This window comes from Ostrea edulis, chromosome 4 (assembly GCF_947568905.1).
Source record: "Ostrea edulis chromosome 4, xbOstEdul1.1, whole genome shotgun sequence".
NCBI lineage: Eukaryota > Metazoa > Mollusca > Bivalvia > Ostreida > Ostreidae > Ostrea > Ostrea edulis.
Window position 1 is genome coordinate 6,457,758 of NC_079167.1, and position 27,339 is coordinate 6,485,096.

The 27,339-nt window shown below is 34.5% G+C and overlaps 1 protein-coding gene across 1 annotated transcript; it reads right to left on the reverse strand.

Moving 5' to 3' along the window:
• Positions 1–1,435: 1,435 nt before the first annotated feature.
• On the reverse strand, positions 1,436–27,136 carry LOC125670632 (mitogen-activated protein kinase kinase kinase 1-like). The gene is made up of 21 exons (XM_056161766.1): positions 26,703–27,136; positions 24,868–24,976; positions 23,081–23,104; positions 22,826–22,939; positions 22,100–22,246; positions 21,768–21,884; positions 21,525–21,667; positions 20,343–20,464; positions 19,295–19,382; positions 18,860–19,028; positions 18,507–18,749; positions 18,190–18,311; positions 18,004–18,089; positions 16,414–17,874; positions 15,827–15,990; positions 14,756–14,911; positions 13,775–13,937; positions 10,179–10,310; positions 7,984–8,126; positions 6,639–6,770; positions 1,436–5,011 (listed from the first exon to the last, which is right to left on the reverse strand). Exons 1-21 carry the CDS (start codon positions 26,864–26,866, stop codon positions 4,841–4,843), a joined length of 4,170 nt encoding a protein of 1,389 aa, XP_056017741.1. The 5' UTR covers positions 26,867–27,136; the 3' UTR covers positions 1,436–4,840.
• Positions 27,137–27,339: the final 203 nt, after the last annotated feature.

Consider the following 27,339-nt stretch of genomic DNA (forward strand, 5'->3'; position numbering starts at 1 on the left):
ATGATATCATTAATTGAACTGATGCATGCAGTAATTGAATTATTACTCCCTTCAATTGAATTTATGATATCTTTATTTCATTTGAAGAGAGTAATGATTCTTTTAGGGAGAGCAACTGTATAATCAGAGATATCTTCAATTCAACATATCCACAATTGAATTAATGATCTCTTTAATTGAATTGTTGCTCTCTTTAAAAGAATTAAGAATTGATGCACATTACTTTCTTATACAAAAGCATTGTAAACTAAAGATATCTTCAATTGATTTGAAAGGTTCATCAAATCATTAATACCGAGCTCCAAATTAAAATTTTGCAAGCAATAATTCCACCACACTGATGCGCGCATCAAATCAACGCAGTATTAAGTCTTCCCCGGAAGACGTGTCGCCTGCTAGTTCATTCTATATGTAAAATATCACGTATAATGTTGAAAAAGTAAATTATTCAAATGGTTTTTGTCAGTTTAATACTCCTTTTAAAGGTTTTGAGAATTACTAAACATTCTTTAACGATAACTTAATTGAAATTGAAAGATGAGACATTATTATGCAATGGAATTTGTGGGAGAATCTGTTTGAAATTAAGACATTTATTAAATGTAGACTGAATGAAAACATATGTTTGAAAATATGTATCAACCTGTTACTGTGCTCTTCAAGACAATGGTAATAACCATAAGTAATTATCTGTTGGGTTTACTGCTTAGTCTTGTTGTCTTTTTATATATCCAATTTACTGTTTCTCAAGAAAAATCATAATTAGTGCTGTTCTGAAATCACATATACTGTCCTTCAGTATGGGAATTACAAATACTGTCCTTTTGTACATAAAAATACTGTCCTTCAGTTAATCATAAAATAAAATCTTCAGCAAAAAATTTTTTTGCTGTAAAAAATTCTAAGTCCCGGCAAACAGGAAGTTGATAAGCAACAGATTCGAAAATGTCTTACACAATACAGTTGGCCACACTGATGCTCTGTGCCAAATATCAGGGAGTTGCCCCATGTGGTTCTTGAGAAAACTGTGACAGAAATTTTTTGTGACGACGACGCCAGATAGTGATCCCTATATGTCGCCACTGCGTGTAACGCAGGCGACACAATTATTCCTCTTATCAATTGAATTAAAGCATGCATCAAATCAATTATTGCTCTTATCAAATGAATTAATGCACACATCAAATGAATTATTGCTCTCATCAATTGAACTGATGTGCGCATTATGTTGATGAAAGCAATCATTCATTTGAAGTGCGCATCAATTTAGTTATTGCACGCAATAAATTAAAATGATGATATCTTAACCCACGATGATATTCATATTCCATAATTATCATTATACCAAAGAAAACTAGAAAAAAACCCCACTAAATTATAAACTATAAAAAAAAAAGAGAAAAGAAAAAAGATAAGTAAGATTCAAGAACAAAAGCTAAGAGAAGTGATTTATTCAGAAAATAGCACTTAAGAAAACATAAAACTGTCCGAAACACACTACAGTAAAACATAGAATGTTGACATAATCACCACGACAACACAACAAGAGAAGCCGACCTACTCCTTAACCACATGTTAAAGCTATATTAAATCACTGACTCAAAAAAATCATAATCATAAATTTGTTTGCAATAAAAATAGTACAAATTATTACGGTAACCATTCTAAATTTGGAAATATCTAGTAAAAAAGCATTTGATTTTACATTAAAATGAACAATAAAAGAAAAATAGATGCAAGCATTATACTTTTTTCTGTAACTGATGCTTTCTACAAAGTTGACGATAATTTGAATATTTTTATCAAAACATTATTTCATAGGTACAAAATTTCGTGATATGTTACCAGTACATCCATCTAAAGCTGGTTGAATTTCATATTTGACATGGAACTTTGTCTATGATGAACAACATAGAACAGATTTGTAACATACAATAATGAAGATTCTTTGGAATGTAACATTCTTCTTATCAAAGTAAATGCTTTAGATAATGGTTTTCTTCACAGAAGTCTCAGATTTATTTTTTTCTTAATTGAATTCGTTGCTATTCTTTCTTATGAATGCTAAAAATCAATACATTCATCTCTATAAATAAACAATAAATAACAAGATAATGAGTAACAAACAAATATTTGATGATATCAAAATGACTAGTATCCATATTGCTAAAATAATTAGATATCTTCATTACATCATTATATATGGCATACCATATTACTCAGCTCTGTATACACTGATATATAAATATGACAATTTCTTTGGTAACTCTTTTGTTGTTGATTTCGTTTACTGAAAAGTCTGCAAACAGACAATAAGATTTCGCAATCCAACAAGTCACATGGAACATTCCATATAGAGATGCATAATCTACAGAGATGCATATTTATGTTATTTTGAAAAGTTCAGTATTTTAAAATTGAAGCTGGTCTAAAGTTTTTTCTCTCTCACTTTCTGTTAAACAATACGATTCATGTAAATAGAGTTCTATAAAAGGGAGAGTGAATATGGAGAACTAATGTACATAATTTGCCTCAACAAATTCCAAAGCCATTTTTAAAAAAAGTCTGAGCTACAGTTATGAGCAGAATTAGAAAACTGAGTTACTGTCAACATCAGCGATATGTACACCGATCACAACCCCGATATCACAATCATATCAAAATACAGTCTCCAAAAATATCTACACAAACCAAAATTATAAAGGCACTTTACAGCCACTGTTTCATGATTTTGATGTAGCTATCAAAAATAATAGGATGTACATGCTTGTCTAAAATCTTTATCAATACTGGTTTCATTTTAATGTGCACATTTCTAAAAAAAATGTTATATCATAAGAGGTAGAAATTGATATCGTTATTGGAATATATTTTCAAGTCTTTTCTTAAAATTCTAAAGCATTAAGCTATTGTAATGCAAACAGATGAAGAAAGCAAATAACAGGACCACTATTCTGCATGGCAATTGTCTACTCTGATAAATGGTACACAGACACAAAGATCATTTCTAAAATTCAGTGACAAAATTTTATATTGTATATTGACACATGAAAGAAATACATGCAATCATAAAGAAAATTATTAAAAATGTAATACTTCCTTCTTCTATATATTAAAAAGAATCTAGTGAGCAAAAAGCAATGCCACTAATGAGCAAAGGTTGTTTTTCTTAGTGTAGAGATTCATTATGCACAGTCACATGACAACAATGTAAAAATACATGGGAAATAATTTCACTCCAGTAGGTGGTCAAGCTTTGACAATGGAAATCTTTCTACTCCTGCACTGTAAAAATGTGCTAGGCCTCATTGAATTACTAGTATCTACTGACGTAGGCCTCATTAAATTATTAGTATTTACTGATGTAGGCCTCATTAAATTACTAGTATTTACTGACGTGAAAAGATCGTATTATGCTATATCTTTATTGCAGATTTGTACGAACTTGTATCATGATCAAACAACTGCAGTGATCAATCACATTTAGCACCATGTCATCTTAATTCATAAATAGTCTTGCCTATTAATATACATGTATTACATATATTTAAAAGGCTGAAGTTATCAAGTATAGCCAGCTGGATTTCCAGCAATGGACAAAAGCAATGTTTAAAGATATACAGTAATGTGTCGTTGATACAAAATACAATGTTTCTCTGTCTAAACCACAGTATGTATATTGTAGCATATTTGTAATTTAGTCTCTGACATAAACAGACAGACATCAGAAAGCTTTTGTAGAAAGAGGATTTTGCTTTGGTAATACATTTTGTATATGGATAGAAAAGCTAACTATGGACTGTATAAGGAATGCAAGCTATAAAATAAGTAAAAGCTGACACAATAGGTACCGGTAATTATCTAAAGAAATAATATCATGATTATTGAGACATTTGGCATCTACAGTAAATCTATGTGACACCCCATCCTTGGAGAGCTAACAGATGCTGACTAAAGCAGGACAGAAAATGACATTTACACTATATACATATCAAAGTAAAAAGAAAAGCACTTTCTTCACAAACCATAGATTAAGTTTGAAACAGTCCAAAGAACAAAGGTGGGGAAATGCAGCACCCTGTTGGCACTTCATACCACAATATATCAAAATAAGCTGTCCTTCAGTGCACGAAGAGAACACGAGAATGGTGTTGGAAAAAATGTTTTGTGATGCATAAAAAGTTAAAGATATTGGCACTGTATAATACTAGAGAGAATAATACTGCAAAGATAAACAATGAAAACAAACACCTCTGTATGCTAGTTTGATAACACCTGTAAAGTGATCTCAAATGCTGCATGCTATCTCAAATGCCAAAATGGTATTTGTTAATGGGTTCAGCGGTGTATCAGTAAATGTCTTTTGATTTTCAAAGTTTTCAATCAAATGAATGAATATCAAAGTGAAAAGTAATGCTGTGAAAAATTCCTGTGACTATATATCTATGGCAAGATTGGGCTATTGTGTGTGACATTGATGTTTATCTTTATATAAGTACAGTAACAATAAATGTGGTATCATATTCATATCCAGGTCATTGATAAGTTTAACATTCCCCCTCCCAAATCTATTTGTTGTTTCACATAAAGCTTCAAATACACCAGACTAATCTCCATTGTATACAATACTAAAAATTCAAGAGAGACTGAACTTGAGTCAGTAACAGAGTTGGGAGGAATGTGAAGATATTTTTCCATCATTTTCATGCTTGGTACTAATATCTAATTTCTTTCTTATGTTCACCTTGCATTATCAACTTTTTGGACTGATATCTTAGTCACCTAGACAAATTCAATTGCATGGACAGGGAGCTCAGACAGTCGGTATTGTTTTTGCATCTCAGCATTTACTGCTTGTGCTGGTCATGTACTGAGTGAAGAGGGGGTGGACTAGAAGTTCCTTCGCTGTAGGTCTTTCTGTCTTTTTCTGTTCCAGACATCGGAGAAGGATGTCTCTAACTGGTGGAGACAGATTCTCAGGAATTGGAGGAGGCTGCATAGATGTGGCAATCTGCAATGAAACAAAGAATAAACACTGTATCAAGTTTGCCAAATTTGTTTTGCACATACATATGTAACTGTATGTAATAGACTTAAAAACTAGATGGGTCGGCACGGCACGTATGCCCCCGCTTGCAATAAAGTCAAATGTAGGAAATCCATCGAAGTATAGCATTGAATGGGGTATTCAGATTGTATGTTACACACATTTAGTACAATGAAAAACTCAACAACAATCTTTTATATGTTTTAACAGCCATAAAATAAATACAGTAATTTTTCTACATTAAGGGGCACAACACCATCAAAATTCAATGAACTGAAACAAAACTCATAGTCAATCTGTAACTCATCAATATACATTTGCATACAACACCCCCCCCCCCCCCCCAACACCCCCCCCAAAAAACAACCAAAAAACCAACAACAACAGTTTAATATCTCGATGTTTTTGGGGAAAAATTCCAGAAAACTGGCTCTTGAGAAGAGGATTTTTAAATGACTCCACCCTATTTTTATGATTATTTCCCCTTTGAAGGGGCCATGGCCCTTCATTTGAACAAACTTGAACCCCCTTCACCTAAGAATGATTTGTATCAAGTTTGATTGAAATTGGCCCTGTGGTTCTGGAGAAGATTTTCCTATATATCTGCATGTAAAACTTTGATCCCCTATTGTGGCCCCATCTTACCCCCAGAGGTCATGATCTGAATCTACTCTATATCAGGAAGCTTTCAGGTAAATCTCAACTCTTCTGGCCAAGTGGCTCTTGAGAAGACTTTTATAGATTTTGAATCTCCACTGTCAAAAGAGCTTTCATGTAAATTTCAGCTTTTCAGGCAAAGTGGTTCTTGAAAAGATTTTTAAATGACCCCACCCTATTTTTGCAATTTTGTGATTATCTCCCCTTTGATGAGGGCATGGCCCTTCATTTGAACAAACTTGAATCCCCTTCACCCATGGATGCTTTGTGCCAAGTTTGGTTGAAATTGGCCCAGTGGTTCTGGAGAAGAAGATGAAAATGTGAAAAGTTTACAATAACAACGCCAATGACAACAACGACGCCAATGATGGGCAATGGAAAGTTTTGATCAGAAAAGTCCAGCAAACTGGTCCTAACATTAATTTTTTTTATGTTAAAGGGGCACAACTCAATCAAAAATGAACAAACCAGAACAAAATTCATACTCGATCTATAACTCATCAATATACATCTGCATACAAAAAATCAGTTCAATATCTCAAGGTGTTTAGAAAAAAAGTCCGGAAAACTGGTAGTAACAGTAATTTTTCTGTGTTAAAGGGACACAACTCCAGCAAAAATCAACAAACTGGAGCAAAACTCAAATTCAATCTGTAACTCATCAGTATACACCTGCATACAAAAATCAATTCAATGTCTCAATGCGTTTAGAAAAAAATTAGGAAAACTGGGTGTTGCGGAAGGACGGACAAGGGTAAAACTATATGCCCATTAATTTTTCTACGTTAAAGGGGCACAACTCCGTAAAAAATCAATGAACAGGAACAAACTCAAACTCAATCAGGGGCATTAAAATCTTTGGGAAGTCTGATTAGTTAACAAATTACATCTTGGCTCAGAGACAAGGAATATGGTTCATATACAACTGGCTTACCTTGAAAATGAGAGCCAAATGATTAGAAATGTCCTTGGCATTCCATGGAGGTTTAGCAGTAGACATCTCAATAATAACACAGCCCACACTCCAAACATCACAGGCTCTTCCATAATTCTCTCCACGCAGAACCTACAACAAAACTTGGGATTATATTTGCTCACTATATGTATAATCCCACTCTTCAAGGGGAGACATATTGTTTTTGAATTTTCTGTCCGTCTGTCCAACACAAAATCTTGCTTATCGAATAGACTTGAAAGTTTGTACAATGCATCATTGCCATTTGTAGATGTGAATATTTTCAGGACAGTAGGATCCAATTATTTTTCTAAATTTTATAGTGGATTCAAGAGGGATGGAGGATGTACAATAACTTGTGAACACTTCTCCTCCTATATGGCTTATCTGATAGACTTGAAACTTTATATAGTGCTTCATTGCCATTTGTAGATGTGCATATTGTCGGGACAGGAGGATCTAATTATTTTCCTTAAAGTTATAATGGATCTAAAAGTGTTGGAGGATATAAAATAGCTTGTGACAACTTATCCTCCTATATAGCTAATCAGATAGACTTGAAACTTTGTAGAATGATTCACTGCATTTGTAGATGTGCATATTGTCGGGACAGGAGGATCCAATTATTTTCCTAAAAGATAGAGTGAATCTAAAATTGGTGGAGGATATAAAATAGCTGGTGACAATTTCCAATCCAATCATTTTACTACAAGTTATAATGGATCTACAAGGGGTGGAGTCTGTAAAATAGTTTGTGAACACTTCTTCTCCTATATGGCTTATCAGATAGCCTTGAAATTTTGTACAATACTTCATTATCATTTAATATTCACATTGTTCTGAGCAGGGAACTAATATTTTCCTACAATTTACAGGGGATTAAAGACAAGTGTTTTATACCGTTTTTCATGTACAAGGGTATGTTCACTTTCCTATTTGTACTTCTATGTAACAGTCATTATAAGCCATTATTTTTGTATCAAATACAACAATGACATTGGTCACATCTATGTTGAATCTTTTCAGATCTCCATCTTTTTCCTCAAAGTAAAAAGTGCAGTTAATAATGTCTAAATTCCATTTCATGCTTTCTCCTCCATACCAGGTAGTACATTAAGGGGAGTGGGTTGTAATTTGGAGTACTTTCAATTTGGGGAGCTGGGGAGACATTCGTTCTTCACAGAAACAAATTATATTTCGAGAAAAGAAATTATTTGATGAAATTCAGTATTGATTTCAAGATATGTACATGCATATAAACCATAAATTAAAGTGATGATGTCACCAACAATTATAACCTCTGTCTTGAGGCTAGGTTGAATACCTCTGGAGCCATGAAGGCTATGGTTCCCAAAAGCTGACCCTGGAACTCCCCTGCCCCTGTGGTCTGAGAAGCCAATCGAGCAGCAGCTCCAAAGTCTCCAATTCTTAACCTTTGACCCGTGCTGTCCACCAATAGATTAGCACCTACATAATGATGATAATATGTTTTACTGCTAAACCTCACATGCAATATAAGATGACTGACTGCACATGTTTCTTGGTTTTCCAAATCATTATTCCTGTGCAACAAAGTTGAAAATGCAGTGAATTGGCCTGTTTGTTCATGTGTTCTTTTATTTTGATGGTGTACAACATCTAAGTCACATTTCATACCCAAAGTTTATCAAGCTTACCAGCATGATGCCATGTATAACAAGAATACCACAAATGGTACAAGATATGCCTGTCAGACAGTGAAATTCAATCTGTAGGCACATTATGAATAGAAAAGCCGTAGAGTAGGTCATGGTGCACCAATCTATCTGACATGTGAACTGATTATACATTTCTCTGAGAGGGAGAGAAGGAGTTTGCAATATCTGTATCCATAATGAAAAAAGTCTAGGAAACTTTTTGACCTACTTTTAATCCTAAAGTAGGTCGTAGTGTACCAATCACGTTGAAATGAGAACTGATTATGCATTTCTCTGAGAGGGAGCTTGTGACAAAATTTCAGGGCAATATCTGTATAGTCTGGAAAACAGTTTGACCTATTTTTAGCTCTAAAGTAGGTCACCATGCACCAATCAAGCTGAAATGCAAACTCACTCTTATGCTTCTTGAGGAAGAAATTGTGAGTAAATTTCAATGCTGTACATGCATCCGTTACAGAAAAAGTCTGGAAAACATGACCTTGGACTGACACATGGACAGACCTATCCAGCTGAAATGCAATCTGAACTTGTATTCCTCCGACAGGAAGCTTGTGATTAAATTTCAGGGCAATATCTGTATCCATAATGAAAAAAGTCCAGAAATCTGTTTTACCTACATTTAGCTCTAAAGTAGGTCATCAACGGATGGACCAATCCAGCAGCAATGCAAACCTGTATTCCTCTGAGAGGAAGCTTGTGACTAAATTTCTGGGCAATATCTGTATTTGCAACGATAAAAAATCTGGAAAACTGTTTGACCTACTATTAGCCATAAAGTAGGTCACAGTGCACCAATCCAGCTGAAAAGCAATTTCACTCTTATGCTTCTTAAGGGAGATGTTGTGACCAAATTTAAAAGCTGTACATGCATCCGTTTCAGAAAAAAGTCCAGAATACAAGACCTTGGGCAGACGAATGAACGGACAACACCATAACATAATACGTCTTGTCTCATGACAGGTGTATAGAAACATTGATTCATTGTTTTTCAAGTGATGAAAAGTCACTGTAACTTTTGAGGAAATTCTGAAAATTCTTGTGCACTAGATTTCAGTTACATTGTTTATCCTTGTAGGAGTACAGACTACCATGAATAGTACCTTGAATTAAGACTTTAGTTCCTATTGGTTTTCAATGTTACAGGTAACAGGTCCAATTCATTGGAATGAGAATTCATGAAATTTCTTCTGTGTGAGATTTAAACTACATTTTTCATTCCAATTTTGTCAGACTACCTAGTATAAATAAGTTAGTTCCTTCTGGGTTTGAGTTTTATTTGGGAAAGGTCAATGTCATTGAAGGAAATTCCAAGAGATTCTTGAGACAAAATTAAGCTACATTTCTAGTTCACTTTGTTAAACTTTCTGAAATAATTCTTTGCAGACAAATTTCTATACATCTTTTAGGAATGCACCCTTCTGGGTTCAAGAAGATAAAAGGTCAAGGTCGTCATAAAGGATACTTTTTAATGTCCTTGTGAACTAGTTTTTGTTGTATTTTGTAGTCAAATTCAAAAGCGTTTGTAAGGATGATGTCTTACAGCAAGATCTTGTTTGTGATAATGTATTACTATTTTTTTCTGGAAAACCTTAAATAATTACTTGTTATACTTTGATGTATGTTACAACTTCCTTATACAAAAGGCAGACTTTCAATTTCAAATTATCAATTATTACTTCTATATTGTATGGCATGGTATGGTGTTATATTGGGAAAAGGCTATCTAAGTTTTTGAACTTGTGCCTAATCCTTTTGATGTTTGAATGTCAATAAAATATGTTCAATTCAATTCAATACTCTTATCAACATGTTACATCAGTACCTTTAAGATCCCTATGGAGAACATGGTTGTCATGTAAATAGGCCAGTCCTCTAAGAATTTGAAGGGTGTAGCTGGTGATGACTGTCTCAGAAAAACAACCATACATTCCAAGGAGGTAGGATATAGAACCACCTATGTAACACAATAAACGTCACAGTGAAAAAAATTATCAAACAAAAGGCCCACAGGCCTAATAGGTCACTTGAGTACTTGTTAAAAGTATACTAGTCCAAAGGGCTATGAAATCTAGAAAAAATTTCCTGTTCTAAACATCTAAGCTGAATTCCAATATTCAGCAACAGTATAAAACAAGAAGTGTTCTTAAAACTCCAATGCCCTCAAAAGTGCATATACTGATGAAAGGCTTTATATATTAATATAATACATGTTTTAACATTAAACGATATCACGCCCTGGGATCATGAAATTTACAATTTTGGTAAAGGGATACCTGCTCATTCTAAATATCCATTCAGTTTCAATTTAGTATCAATAGCATTAAAGAAAATGTTTTTTAAATGTTTTACACATAAATACTTCATAACAAGTTTGGCCCCGCCCTGGAGTCAGAACCTCAACCCTGGGTATCATGAAATTTACAATCTCCATAGAGGCCTTCCTGCTCTACATCACTATGCATTTAGTTTTTCTTACACATGTGTGGTTGTAGAAAAGAAATTAAAAAAAAAAATTTGGCAGTTTTTGCCCCACCCTTAAGCCCCAGGGGTGCAGGAGTCTTGAAATTTACAATTTATGTCTCCCTTGTCCCAAAGATACTTCAAACCAAATTTAAAAAGAATTGGAATGGTAGTTGTCAAAAAGTTAAAAATGTTCAATTGTTAATGCATGACGCACATCGCATGACGCACATAAGACACAGACCAATTGCAACAGGTCACCTGAGTTTACTCAAAAATTAATTCAATGCAACTAATTCATCATTAAAATAAGAAATTTCATTCTAATAACTTTAATAGAACACTTCAAAATGTGGATCTGCTGATTGATAATGCAAATGTACATTGTATGTTGTTTTTCATGAAGTATGCAAAATTATCCTAACACAGTGTACGGTAGTCTGATGCGGACCTTCAAAAATAATTCCATTTGATGTGTCCTGCTTGCATATTGACGCATTTTACATGCCACTTCTACACTGAATACACAGCAACAGAGACTTAACAAGAAAATATTTGGAATATTTACATAAGTATGGTTATGTCACAGAATAATACGTTAGATGTTTCAGTCCCAATTGTTTTTAGTTGTTCCAAATACTTGTATACCATGTATTTATCTTTGAATACAGTGAATGAAAGTACGGTTTTAAATGAAATGTAAACCATGAAGTTTGTAGTGTATTTGTAGGTTAGACAGTTATTTCAATATTCATTTTTGATAGTCTAATTCAGCAAATATTCTGGTGTCTAAGGCTTCCTTGTACTTCCTATACATTTCAGTAACTTGCACTAATCATTATACGATCCTTGTGTATAAATCCTAAGAACTCCAGGTAAATAAAATCTGTGATGATTAGACCATGCCCTCTCCTTAGATAACCGTATGGTAAAAAAATTTGGGTCTTTTAAGCTTTCATTAAAACCCACTTTGTCTACAGACAGTTGGACAGATATGGTGATGACAAACATAACACAAACAACGTCTACTCTCTGTATTTATATTTTGTATCATTAGGCTTCCTGTTAGTTTTTTCCTATAGATTCGATACCCTACTATTTTCGCATCACACACAAATGAATGTACACTACCACTATTTCTTTTGTGTAACTTTACTTTTTTGTCTTCTTTTCATATATAACTCTCTTTGTTCAGAAATATATGTGTTCATTCACAGGTTTGAACCCAGGACAGCTTGCTTGCTTGCTAAGTGAACACGCTATCCATTATGCCACCTCAGCTCTACTCTAATAGAAGATAAATTATATACAATGTATATTAACAAAAGTTTACCACTGCATATATTTAAACTAATATAGCTCTTAATAAAAAAAAACGTGTCCAGACATTTGATTAACACAAAAATGATGCGCTATCATCCATTTTTCAAAATTATGCTCTAATAGAATTCCATTTAACGTAGTTCCACACTCCTGTGACGTCATAGGATTTTGCAAAGTCAATGATTTAATGATAGGAACATAAATTTTGTTGGAATCTTTTTCAATAGTTATTGTAAAAAATCTTGTTAGCCATAAAATATTTCAAAATTCTTAGTTATGTTTGAATAGTCAATGATATGTTTCAAAATATTGAATCCAAGGACAATAACTCTGTTTTCATTCAATTATTTATCAAGTCCATAATGCGATAGATTTCCTTTATTTTTGACAAACATTTTACCAAGGTGATAAGGAATCATTATTTGTGTCTTTTCACGAAATTACATAAAATTTCAATCCCGAGTGATTTTAAATAGCTCAGCTGTATGGTGCCAGACTTCAGTTTTTGATGGGGGTATACATAATCTGGAAGCTATAGATTTGAAATTATTAAGGAAAGGTATGGATTTTTTCCCATGAATAACTATAACAGATGTAACTCTACTAATATAAACAGAAAAAATGATATGTAAACCATGCTATAAGGAAAATGCGTCCACATTTGTTTGTTTTTTAACATTTTGGGGAATAACGATAATTCAATAATTTTGCACATATTATTCTAAAACTTGATGAACATATTGAAAATGACATGTGTTTTAGTTATTGACATGTTTCCCGATAAATAAATGCAATTCAAAAAATATTTTGTTGTTTTTATATTAAAATAACAACAAATAACTGTTTCCAATGAATTTCATAAAAATCTACATCGGGGTATATGACTTTAGTGGTGTATGTAATAAAAATTAATATGGAAACCCTTAACTGTTTTGCCTTTTTTCATTACTCTGAATGTTAATTTATTGATTCCAAACAAAAAAATGCTACCTAAACTCCAAAAATCCAGGACTAAGGACCCACCTCAAGATATCTGCATCAATCATTACTGTAAGTGCATTCGGAGTGATCGCCCTTTGCTACATTGATCCATTTAAACAAAAATATGATCAGTCAGCAGAATAATGATACTAATGTTACAATTTTCGTACACTATGCCAAATAGTAGTCAGGGTTTTGACAAATAATGCACCTCTCTTTGAATTGTGCACTGTTTATCAAAACCCTGACTACTATTTTGGCACAATATACAAAAATTGCAACATTATCATATAAATATAACTTATTTTATTTTACATATAGATCGGCTGTAATGGCTAGTTGAAAGGCCCATGCTTTTATCAAGAAATGAAATACATTGAAACAGCATAGATTTATAACTAACAAATACCAAATTCAGGTTACAAAGATTTCCTGTCATTTTTTACAGTCAATTCGTTTTGACTACATTGAGTAAATTTGAATATAAGATTTTATTGGTGGGTATTCGTGAAAAAATTATCTCGCAAACATTATAATTTCATACCTATCTATGCTGACCAATGCTGAAATTTTTTTTGATATATATACACTCTTAAATGGGTCAACAAAATCTAGCAAAGAGCAAGAGAATCTTTCCTGACTGTTAAATATTACCTGGCATCCATTCCACAAACATATTAAAGTGGCAGCCATGTCTGGTGGCTCCCATAATCCTGACAACATTGGGGTGGTTCAATTTTGTCATCATTATAATTTCCTCCGTTATTGTTTCTACTACGCTCTCCTGCTCCGACCGAGAATTTCGGCAAAATGACACCTGTATGTAAAGAAGAAGGTATACTTTCATTCTTCTTCGACTGAGAATTCTGACAAAATGACACCTGTATGTAAAGAAGAAGATAGAATTCCGACAAATGACACCTGTATGTAAAGAAGAAGGTAGAATTTCGACAAAATGACACCTGTATGTAAAGAAGAAGGTAGAATTCCGACAAAATGACACCTGTATGTAAAGAAGAAGGTAGAATTCCGACAAAATGACACCTGTATGTAAAGAAGAAGGTAGAATTCCAACAAAATGACACCTGTATGTAAAGAAGAAGATAGAATTCCGACAAAATGACACCTGTATGTAAAGAAGAAGGTAGAATTCCGACAAAATGACACCTGTATGTAAAGAAGAAGGTAGAATTCCGACAAAATGACACCTGTACGTAAAGAAGAAGGTAGAATTCCGACAAAATGACACCTGTATGTAAAGAAGAAGATAGAATTCCGACAAAATGACACCTGTATGTAAAGAAGAAGGTAGAATTCCGACAAAATGACATCAGTATGTAAAGAAGGTATACTTTCATTCTTAATTGGTTGTTTCCCACTTTATTTCAATAAGTTCATAGAAAGGAAAGAATGGTACACTGTACTAGTTTACAGCACAGTACCAGAGAAGCAGGAAACTGCACAGTATTACCTAACTTTGTGGGAATAGGCTTTCATGGATTGCCTGTGTTCTGATGTATTTTCATGGTTATGGCTTCTGTACATAAAACTATTACAGATCCCCCCTCTCTCACAGTATATTAAAGATTCTGCATCTTCTTATCATTAACCACTAATGTCATAATTTGATAGGACCTGTTTGACAGCCATAATGACACCTGTCTTGACATCTCTGGCCTGGTAACATGTGCTGTAAGCTCCTGTTCCCAACAGAGGCCCTTTTATCCAGTGAATTCCCTCCAGGTAAAGTGACGGACCATTGCCCTTTGAGTCTAGGTGACGCTCTCCATTCTAACAATATAAAGTGAAAGCCATTCTCAAGATTCATTTAAATCCAGTTTCAACAGAAAAAATAAGGAAAAGACAAAACAGTTGCTTCATAAGCAAGGTCTTTATCAGAGACAAAACAAGAGGCCCATGAGCCACATGCTCAGCAGTCACCTTGCTCATACATAGATAAAAGTCTTAAGTTTGGGAAACTAATATTTTCAGACTTTTAGCAGGTTGTAGAACAATACTAACAGTGAATATAATTCCCAATAATATTTCTATCATTTGCAAAGTTGAATTAAATAAAGATTTAGCAAAAACCTATGATATCACATGAGGGTTGAGCTACCTTAAACCTGGCCCTGGATGTCATTGTTAGAAAAAACCTGAACCTTTGCTATACATCGGTGATTGAATAGATATTTACTACATACTCCTATGCATATATTCAATCTCCAATTGTGGTCCCATCCTAACTTTGTGGTTAGAAAAATTTGAATGCACACAACAAGAGAAGCTTTGTAAGGGCCCCCCCCCCCCCAATATACTCCCTCTGTGACTCCATTCCGGCCCCAAAATGTTATGGTGTCATTGTTTGAACAAATTTGAATCGTCATTATAAAAAAAAAACTTTAAAGAAATTTACAGCCTTTCTGGTCAAGTGGCTCTTGAAAAAAGTTAACAGAGTGCATCATCCTAGACACTTTTTCACAGCAGAACACCTCATCACATTTCCCAGTTATCTCCCTTTGTGTGGTCTCAGTGGACCTGGAGAGAACTCCTAAATATGAAATTTTTAGCAATAACAATGTGGATGACAACAGACCATAGACAAATTTTTATCATGAAAGTTAACTTTAACTTATGTCTACAGTGAACTCAAAAAGTGGTTCCTGCACAAATTGATTCAGAAGTAGAAAAGACTGCTGTAAATACCTCTGGCTGTATCCTGATGGTGATGACTTCCTCCCTGTCTGTGGGGGTCAGGCCGGGGATGATTGGTTTGGGAGGATCCAGGGCAGAAACTTCCATAGCTTTTGCCAAGGCCAGGGCTTCTTCCTTCTCCACTTCCTCTTTACAAGGGCACTCATCATCCTGTTCTGAAGGCCAAAGAGACTTCCATTTTCATATGTACTTTGTTCTTTTATTTGTAAATGACTGATGAAATCACAACTTCTCTTTTTCTCTTTTCATGGTTCAAATGAATTAAACATGCATTTGAAAACATACATGTATATATTTAATACTGTGTACTGGGTAAATTTTCATCCTGAGAAATATTTGCCCCGACATATTCAAAAGATGACTTGGTTCCATTTGAAATTTCCAAAATCTGTTTACTTGAAATCACTTAGAATTTGGAGTATGGAAGTAAATTATTCTCTGCCAAGTTCTAAATCTGCCCATCTAAGAGAGGGGCAAAGTGATTTAAAAAATAAAACAGGGGTAATTATTTCCCTACATTCAGAATATACAAGTAATCAATAACTTTCGTCTCTTTTTAGACTACAGATTTCTCTTACTTTGTTTCAGGAAATTCATAACTGGCTCCTTTGGAGATGCTACTTCAGTTTTGAAGGAAACTGAATGTTCAAGACGAGTACGACCTCTGGGCCTGACATCCAGAATTTCATCACTTGAGGTGGCTCCCTGTTCGGCTGTTGGAAAGCGCCCAGGGTGGCGCACTTTACGTCTACAAACTCTATCTAGCGAGTCATCAGATGATAGTGTGCGTTCATCAGAAGAAAAACTGGTGCTGCCAAGGGCCTCAAGGTCATGAGAGTCAAGAGGCGGTGGTGAAAAGAGTTCTTTCTTTGGTAAGTCTTGTGGTGGGGGTAATTTCTTTGGTAAATCTAAAGTTTGGGAAGAAGGTGAGGGTCTGTGCTTGCAGTCATCTTTATTCTCACAATCACACAGCATAAAGGGTTTCTCTTCTGTTGTGTAAGGCAATGGCAGTGACAATTTGTTTCTCTCTGCTGACTCACTGGCACACTTCACCACGTCAGGGGGAGGTGGCAGATTGGGCACAAGTGGAGGAAGGGTGGGTGGGGACAAGATTGGCCCTACCTGTAAAATCTCGTAACTACCTTTCCTAGAGAGAGGTCTAGGAGGGATAGGTGGTGGTGTTTTGGGAGGTGGACTTTGATTCTTTGGAGATGGACTTTTCCTTGCATTTTCCTGATGTTCTAATCCTCTCACAGGTATATATAGTTTGGCAGGTTTGCAGCTTTCAAGAAACTTTTGTGTTCCAGTAAGAGTTTCCTCCATTTCTCCATTGACACTCTCATCAGCTTTTGAATCATATTTGCACTCCTTTCGAGCCCTGATGGGGGTATTAGGAGGGACTAGAGGTACAGACTTTCCTTTGTTGGAGCTACTCGATTCATTCAAACAGTCTGGAGATGCTGATACAGGAGAGTTACACCTTGGAGTAGACTCAGGTGAGGAGAGAGGAGAATTCTCTGGTGTTTCATCCTGTTGGATATTCTTTTTTGTTATACCATGATGCAATTCATGCACAAGTTTCTCTGAAAGATTAAAGTCATCAGCAATTCTTGACATTCGTTTTTTAAGTGATTTGACTGATGTCTCATCCAGCACAGACAACATATCATGCAAATCTTCCATCATGGACTCCAAGTGGATAGCAAATTTAACCACCAACAAGAAAATCCTCCTTGCCATGCGACTAACTTTAAGGTGAGAATTTTTGACTAGTTTGACAGCAAAGTTGGCAATTTTGAGTAACCTCTCTGGTGAAGACATGAGGCCCTCTTCTGAGGATTTGGCCCCTAGTAATGATTCCTCATCAGCTGATTTGCCCTCTGGAGGATTCCTTGGTGATAATTCATTTTGGAATTCCTCAAAGAATCTTTCCAGCAGATATAGCCTTCCTAGCAGCCACTGCCACGGAACTGTCTCAAGGTCAAATTCCTCCGTAGCACACCGAATTACATAATCCAAGCTGTCAAAACTTTGTGCACCTGTAAAACAATTGTGAGACTAGATAAACTTCAACATATATATATCTACATGAATCATGAGCAAAATATTTACAATTTCTGTTCCTTTCATTAAAGTTTGTTAATACTTCTTCAGAAATTTTTAAATACCTGAGATTTGACTTCCAACACTCAGTTCACCATTGCATCCCTTTGCTAGCTCCACAAGTGTAGACAGAGACAACTGACTAGTTCTTCTGTGAAATTCAAACAGAAGAGTTTTCTGTAAGTTTAATGTGTCCTTGGACTTAAATGGACATGTTCACAGATTTTTAATACAAAAATTGCATTTTTTACCTATTGCCATCAGTACATTTAATGATTATGGCATCCACAATAGGCTTGATGACTCCTTCCAAGCGAGATTTCTGTTTGTCCTCCCGGCATGGAATATAGGACAAAACGGTCCTCAAGGTTTTCTGAGAAGAGAAAATGTACACTTAAAGCACAATGCACTGACAGCAAGGGTTGATATTTCCTTTGCTGTACATCAAGAAACTGTTGCAGAATTTGACTGCAATATTCTACATACTTCTGATAGCTGATTGGAATTGAAAATTGGCAGGTGTCAAGTTTATATTTCTATATCTTAACATGTAGTGTGCTAAACATACCAAACAAGCTACATAGACTCTGTACACAGGGTCCCCACACATAAAGGCGAGGATCTGGCAGCAGATTTCCACAGACCTGTGAATGTGACAAGTTTTTTCTGGGGACAACATCACCCCACTCTTTCCTTCTCCCATGCCTTTCATCAGCACGCCAACCACATCCTTACTCAGGTGTCGAATACCGGACTCTCGTATTGACCAGTTTCGAGTGAAAAAACAAGACACTAAATCTTCTCCATACATCTGTACAAAAAACACATAATTATTCAATACACATTATACATGTACTGTGTGTAGAACAACGTAATACAATGTAATCCAGTGGCACTCAGTACACGGGTGACTTCACTTGCCTCTATCCATGGCTCTGCACGAGTTTTGTGTTCTGAGGGAATGGGTTCAGCATAAGGAAGCCTGTCTCTCTCCGGGGGAACAGTCTCGGCATAGGGCAGTGCCCTGTCTGGTGAGGGCGCTCTTGTATTTGGGGGTACTGTTGGTACATGGTTATCACCCCCTTCATCCCTAGTGGTTATGAACAAGTTCGATAAGATGTCAAACTATGTGTTGCCATGATTCAATCTGATAACTTATTAACATTTTTCATAAACTTTAAGAAAGCCTTTCCCATCTAGATTCCTCTTTTCAGACAAAATTCAATAATTTTCAAATTCCAGTTTACAATTAGTATGGTTGATAAAGGAGAAAATATTGCTTGCAGGTCATTGTTATATGTTGTTTTAATATCAGTGAGAACATGTGCTTGAAGGAAATTTTGATTTTCCACTCACCCTTTGATGTTAATGTCACTGCTTTTCCACTTAGCCCTACACAGAGGACATATAAGTGCATCACTTTGTCTTCTGCAAAGTTCAAACCCTGAAAGCAGCATCAGAAACCATAATGATACATGTACTAAAAATGCTTGTACTGGCACATCAAATACCTAAAAAGAAATTCCATATTTCATATTTACAATAGGGGACAAAGTATTGAGAAACAATCCCAAACTCAATAGGATTCTTCCTCTCTTGATAACAAAGCTATATGTGAAGTATAAATGAATCCAGCAACAAATGTGGCCTATATAGTCTCTACAAGATTTTTCTATGAATTCCTGTTGTGACCTTGAACTTTGACCCTGAAATCAATAGAGTTCTTTCTCTCTTGATAAAAAAGCTACCTGTGACATATCAAATCAATCAAGTAAAAAATGTGACCTGTAGAGTGTCTACAAGCTTTTTCTATAAAGTCCCATAGTAACCTTGACCTTTGTATCACAAAATCAATAGGGTTCTACCTTTCTTGATTGCAAAGACACCTGTGAAGTATCAAATCAAATCAATCAGCAAAACAATTGTCTACAAGCTCAGTGTTACAAATACACTCACTCCTAAAACATGTCACACCACAGTTGATATATACTGACCTATTTATATACACTCACTCCTAAAACATGTCATACCACAGTTGATATATACTGACCTATTTATATACACTCACTCCTAAAACATGTCACACCACAGTTGATATATACTGACCTATTTATATACACTCACTCCTAAAACATGTCACACCACAGTTGATATATACTGACCTATTTATATACACTCACTCCTAAAACATGTCACACCACAGTTGATATATACTGACCTATTTATATTTTATGGAGATTTTCATAACTTGAACCCCAAATGGAAATACATGACAAGTTATGATGGTGCCACATATTTCTCAACACCTTTGTCCCCCCCCCCCCCCCCCCCTCGGTATTTGTAGGTGCATTGTACACTGAGAATTGCAAGTTGTTCAAATGGTAAGATTTGACTAAGTACGTACAAACTGAAATGCAATGATGATGAAGACGATTCTGGCAGCCATTTTCACACTTCAACAAGCTCTCGCCTTCTAACATTTCCAGCAGACAGATGGGGCAGGTGTCATCCTCCTCCTTAACACTTCTATCAAAATAGGAAGAAAAGGATTGATTTGCCCATGGGCTAGAATGCTCACATGAGTCAAGACATGCTATTGTGGAACTGTATACAACATGTCTCAGAATGCTAGAATTTTGTTCTGATGAAATGCAATTACCATAATTTGTTGCTGTTTAGAAATATTCTAAAAGAGTCCCACAGCTACTGTTAACCCACTATGGTTTCAGGGCTTGAATCTAGTGTATACATACTACCTATAAATGCTTGAATACTATTTTGCCAAACAAATTTTTGAAGATTTTCCTCTATATGTACCTATGTAACCCGTTACTGTACCCTATTTGTGGCCAGATATTTTGCCATCAGAGCTGGGGTTTGAATGAATTTGAATCTACACTTTGTGAGAATGCATACATTTTACTTATCAAATTAAACCTTGTTGTCTTCAGATTTTTCCTCCAGCATATTCCAGTATGCTCAATATGAAACTTTAAGCCTCTCTTGTGGTCTCACTCTAAAGACCAAGGTTTGAACAAAATTGATAAATTGTAGAAACGTCAAGATATTTCCTCTAAATCATTCTGTCAAACTTATTGACCCCATTTTAGAGCTATAATTTGAACAAAATGTATCTACATTAAATAAGCAACCCATCACAAAAGTTTTGTCATTTCTAATTAAGTGATTCTTGAAAAGATTTTAAGACAAGACAATGATCTTCCCTTTCAGAGGGATACTCACCCTTCTTTTAAGAAACTCAAATACCCTTTACCCAAGAAAACTACTTTAGTTAGAATGTTAACAATGTCCCTGATAACCATTAACAAATTCTAATCTGTAAAGCTCAGAGCAGGTGAATCAAATTGCAATTTTTAGATGACTAAAGAATGCAATACATGTACAATGATGGTAATTTTAAATCAAAATCTGACCAAGCCAATCAAAAAATATAGCTCCAATTATCAATATCACATCAGCATTTACTGACATCTATAAACTGAAAATCCCAGACCAAATGTAATAAATAATGATACATTTCATATTAAATACATTTAATTTGTATATGAAAGACCATCTGACTTACTCTCCATCCACTTCTGACTGTCCCGGGGCCATGTCTGGGGACAGCAAGTCAGAACTACTCTCCCTCTTGGTCATTTTCAATTCCTTCTTCATTGAGATTCTTGATGACATTTTGTCATGGTACTCTTTAAACAGAGCTTCCACCTATAGTATATATCAAAAGTTTGTGTCAATCTTACATTCCACATGTACCAAGACTCTTGATTGTAAATGTAGCTATTAAAACTTTAGACATTTCAAGTACCTCATAGTTTTTTAGCACTTTACTCAGCAAGCGAGGATCACTCTCTCTGATCTGGAAAACTCTTAGCATAACAAACAAAACATGGACACAATGAGGACCTTTCCCACAGGTACATGTCTGAAAATACAATACACTTCAAATCAGATATCATCTCAAGCCACAGACCAGAGTCCACATATAACTCTCTCTCTCTCTCAAGAATGGGAGAGGATCATACATTTTGGCATGCTTTGCATTGTTGCAAATCAGAAGGCCATAAACATTGAATTGAGGAGTGTGCAGTCTTCCTTTTTGTATGTAATACACAGGGAAAAACTACAGTCTTTACTGACCTGTGGTCCTATAATGACCCTGAATTTGTGGTCAGGTGAATCTCCACCAATCAGAAATGAGTTTGGACCATACTGCTGAAGCAGATACAATCGAGCCCTCTGTACTTTAGCGATCCTGTTTCTGGTCAGGGCCTGTGACTGCTTAAACTGTTAAACAACCAAAAATTCACTCTTTTAAACATCTTACAAATAAAAAGTCTTTTTTTTTTTTAAAATTACAAAATGAAATGCACTTAGAAAATAGGTTACCAGCAGGGTACTCCTAACAGACTAATAAGTTAACAAAACATATAAATAGATTGATACATGTGTACAAGTATGCATGTAGATTTGGAAATTTTTTGCATGATCAGTATTTATTTGCACTAAGAAAATTTCACATAGCAATTACTACTGTACTTGTAACAGGAGGAGAGAAAATGCAATAAACCTGGCTGAGATTCGAACCTGGGCCCCCTGAATCTCTAGTCAGGTACTCTACCAACTAAGCTATCTGGCCACCAATGATTGAGTCAGGCTGACCACCATATTTTTCCCTCCTTAAATTTCTTTGCCATACAGACACAACCTGGGATCTTTGTCCCTAGGCAGACATCATCTGTCAGTTCCAAGGGCTAATCTACAGCAATGGTGATCAAACCTGGCTGATTACCATATACGTGTACTAAAAACATATTAAAGCTAAAGAAAACACTGCAGAAACTGAAATCTCAGGAGTTTACTTACTGAGTTGGAGGGTGAAACTTTCTTTCTAGCTTGAGCAGAGTTAACAACTTGCTGTTGAAAGGCTGACTCTAAATTCTTATTGAAAGATTTTTTCCTGTATATGTTAGTGCCACACTAAAAAATAATTCAAAAGTACAATTAAAAAGAAAAACAAATTTAATATCAAGTAAATGCATTCAATTTTACACTTTCAGTGCTATTCTATAATTTACTGCTATTGAAAATATTGACAAAATTCGATGAGAGTTACAGCACCTGTCCTGCTCCACTTCCATGTCTCTGAAAATACAAAAACAATTGTTTACATGTATGTTGTTATAGTAAACTAACAGAATACAATTTCCATGATGCGAACCTAGACAATTTAAACTAGAACTGTCCTAATGGGACTAATACCCCCCGCGGGGCATATATGATGATGGGAAATATTTAATGCAAGCACATTGGATATTTTCACATTATCTACAGGGCAATCAATGTGAATGCAGAAGTGTATATTCTACAGTACAGCAGTACATGAAATATTAAAAATATGCTTAATATAAACAATGAATACTATTTGGCACATTTTAGGCTGTATGATTGCAAATCCCTGGTCAACTCTTCTAGTCTTTAGTTTATATTCACTTTGTTAAAGATCATTATGTTATGCCAACTTTACTTTGTCATTGATTTTGTCAGTAAATAAATGACATTAGCTCAAGTATTGGTATTATTGTAATCTTTTCCACTGGTATAACAACTCTAAGTAGCTGCAATAAAGGCAGTTTACTATGAATCCCATTGCCAGGGATAGTTGAGATTATAAATACTATCTGACAAATAAGTATTCAACACACATGAGCCACTTTATGTTTTACCGAGAAGTCGCAAGATTGCAGATACAGTATGTGGATGCCAAACCCGAAAATGTCCGTAACTTCCATTTCTGTTAAAATATTTCAATGAAAATAGAAGATGCACAACTACATTATATATATAAGATGAGAATAAAGTTTGAATCAAATCTGTTCAACGGTATTAGAATTAAACTCTGGACAAAGTGCGCAACCCCCAAAATGAAAAGAAAATGTGCGTAACTTCTATAACTGTTAAAATATTTCAATGAAAATAGGAGATGCACAACTACATAATATATAGAAGATGTGCATAAAGTTTGAATGAAATATGTCCAGCGGTATTAGAAATAAACTTCGGACAAATTGCGTCTCCGGATAAACGGATGGACAGACGGACGGACAGTCGTTTGTGGGGGTACAATAAACAATTTGGCATTTGCTACAGTTCATTCATATAAAACCAAGCCTCAATTGTTATTCAATTATTTTTGCACATTTAATACTGTGGAATAATTTAAATTCCTGGGGCTCAATTTTCATGGATTGTTGAGATTTTAGCTTCGTTAGGATGTGATTTTGTGGATTGTTGAGATTTTAGTTTCGTTAGGATGTGATTTTGTGGATATGGTTTCTGTATATTAAAACATTAAATAGATTATGTATTTTGTTATGGTCTAAATTTCATGGGATAGGGGTGCCCTAAAAAACTGAGCCCCATGAAATCTACTGATTCCACAGTACGATGTGAGAGATTTAAAGAAATAAAATTCAAAAATTTATATCATCTGTTGATTACTGATCATTTCTAATCATGGAACTATTGTTGTAATAAAACTTTACGACCGTTTGGATAACCTATCACTTGTTGACGTTATTCACAGGGCACTTTTTACATTGGCAGATAGATTAGACTCTGGTGCATCTGTGTTTATTCACAAATGAAAGTGTATAGTCATGTAGTCTATATATGTCACTTAAAATATACATTAAAAAGGTTATTTTGTTCCCAAATATATTGTGAAATAGATGTTAGACAACTGAAGCTTGTGGTAATTTTTTTACTTCACCCCCCCCCCCCCCATTACTTCAATTCAGATTTTTACATGATATCAATCTCTTGATCTCACCTTGAATGGACATGTAAAGAGAGAAGATATTGAATGGACATGTAAAGAGAGAAGATATTGAAAATCCATAGCTTACCTTGACTGTGATCTTTTTCTTTTCAATCAAATGTCTTTTCCATGATGGAATTCTTCGAGGTTTGTCAGATTCCCTGAGTTCTTCTAATGTCCGTCTAGTGCTACCACTCCTATAATATAGACTGTACCATTATACCATACCACTCCTATAATATAGACTGTATCATTATATCATACCACTCCTATAATATAGACTAATATTATATCATACCACTCCTATAATATACACTGTATCATTATATTATACCACTCCTATAATATAAACTGTATCATGATATCATACCACTCCTATAATATAGACTGTAATATTATATCATACCACTCCTATAATATAGACTGTATCATTATATCATACCACTCCTATAATATAGACTGTAATATTATATCATACCACTCCTATAATATACACTGTAATATTATATCATACCACTCCTATAATATACACTGTATCATTATATCATACCACTCCTATAATATAGACTGTATCATTATATCATACCACTCCTATAATATACACTATCATTATATCATACCACTCCCATAATATAGACTGTATCATTATATCATACCACTCCTATAATATAGACTGTAATATTATATCATACCACTCCTATAATATAGACTGTATCATTATATCATACCACTCCTATAATATAGACTGTATCATTATATCATACCACTCCTATAATATAGACTGTAATATTATATCATACCACTCCTATAATATAGACTGTATCATTATATCATACCACTCCTATAATATAGACTGTAATATTATATCATACCACTCCTATAATATACACTGTATCATTATATCATATATATATAAATATAATCATTGACAAACTCATTTATTCCTACCCTATACATTGGACAATTGAGTGTAATTACATTGTTTAACTTGTAAATCATATCTCTAATAACATTTTCCCTATTTCCATGATTACAGTGAAGACTTGCTTAATCATGATCTTGGTACCAACAAAAATGGATGGATTAGACAATAACTAAAATACAAATTTCGTCACAATATATTAATTTTTCTATAACAAGTAGCTGCATTTAAAATTATTGGTCTCCATCACATCCCCATCACTGTTACATATATATTGTCATTTGTGTTGTTTAACATATTGCTCTTCAAAGCTGTGAAGGTGAACTCATGCGGATAATATCAGACATTCAAAATTGTGCTGACAAAACCAGGATACTGTGCAATAAATATGAAAAATTACTAATTTTGTGATGTCATATTTCAAACTCAGCAGAAGTGAACAGGTAACACTACATCGACCTAGATACTAATCAACTACACCTGAAGCAAAGTAGAAAGTAACTTTTAACTTTTGAAAAGCTTTTGATTTTCAAGGGTGAAGAATGACAACTAGCAAACTTATTTTTCCTGAACATTCACTGGAACTCTTATATAGTGTAAACTTTACAAGATGTCGTCAACCATCTGTTAAACAAATAAGAACATTACATATGATAGTCCAAAAAATTTTGCTCTAGAATTCGGTAAAACTATTTGTAGATGATTTAATATTGCTAATAACCCATATTGATCACAAAATTTTCCGAAGAAACCACCTTTATTTTGGCATTATTCACAAATCTTTATTTGAAAATTCAATGGAAAAACATTACCACAAAACTGAAATTCTTCAAAACTATCTTTTTATTGGTGCATTTCTAACTACCTGTTTGTTGTTTGATCCAATAATGAAAATCCCACATAAATATGATATTTTCAAAGTTTGTTTTAAGATCATAAGATACTCAAGACTTAGATCGCAATGACATTAAGTATAAAGACATCTTCAAGTAATACTAAACCTGGAAACAGAGACAGACTGAGGAGGCTTGGAGTTGTCAACTGTGAATTGAAACTGGACTGGTTTCAGTATTCTCCTCCAGTCGTGGGGCCCTTGGAAGTCCTCATCTGGATCCCTGCTTTCCTCATTATCAGAAAAAGGTTCCTTATTTTCTTCACTTGCCATAGCGAGAGGCAACAAGTTCTTGATAAAACAAAGAAACCATCTCACACTCCTTGTATACTCTGCACACCATGCACCATCGACATGAAAATCATAAAAAATAGTTATCTTTCATTTCCTGGGGCATATTCAATCACGGGATCAATGTCACTGAAGTTATCTGTGAACGGAAACGATATTGCAAGAAAAAACACAATTATTAGCTGTCAGTTTGATATGATCATCTTTTCAAGAACTATTTACAAACATCTGTTTGACTAAGATTTGTTTATTGTGGACGAATGATTAAGCGCTCTCCAACAATATCATAAGTAATTGATTTTTGAAACTCGATATGAATTTTGGAATATCTCTTTTGACGAAAAGGTTTGTCTCAGGTCGATGTATCAACATATCGGAACATAAAGTTAGTAACTTGTGAAGATACCCGAATCAAATTACGTGCAAATTAGCTATTGCAGGTGCTCGAGAAATAA

What these genes read in the sequence shown, in the direction of transcription:
- LOC125670632 (XM_056161766.1), bottom strand. Translation starts at nt 26,866, where the DNA reads ATGGCAAGTGAAGAAAATAAGGAACCTTTTTCTGATAATGAGGAAAGC. An exon ending in AAGTGCTAAAAAACTATGAG is followed by an intron (nt 21,668 to 21,767) that starts GTACTTGAAATG and finishes TATATACTATAG; the next exon opens with GTGGAAGCTCTGTTTAAAGA. An exon ending in TCATCATTGCATTTCAGTTT is followed by an intron (nt 19,383 to 20,342) that starts GTACGTACTTAG and finishes TGCTGCTTTCAG; the next exon opens with GGTTTGAACTTTGCAGAAGA.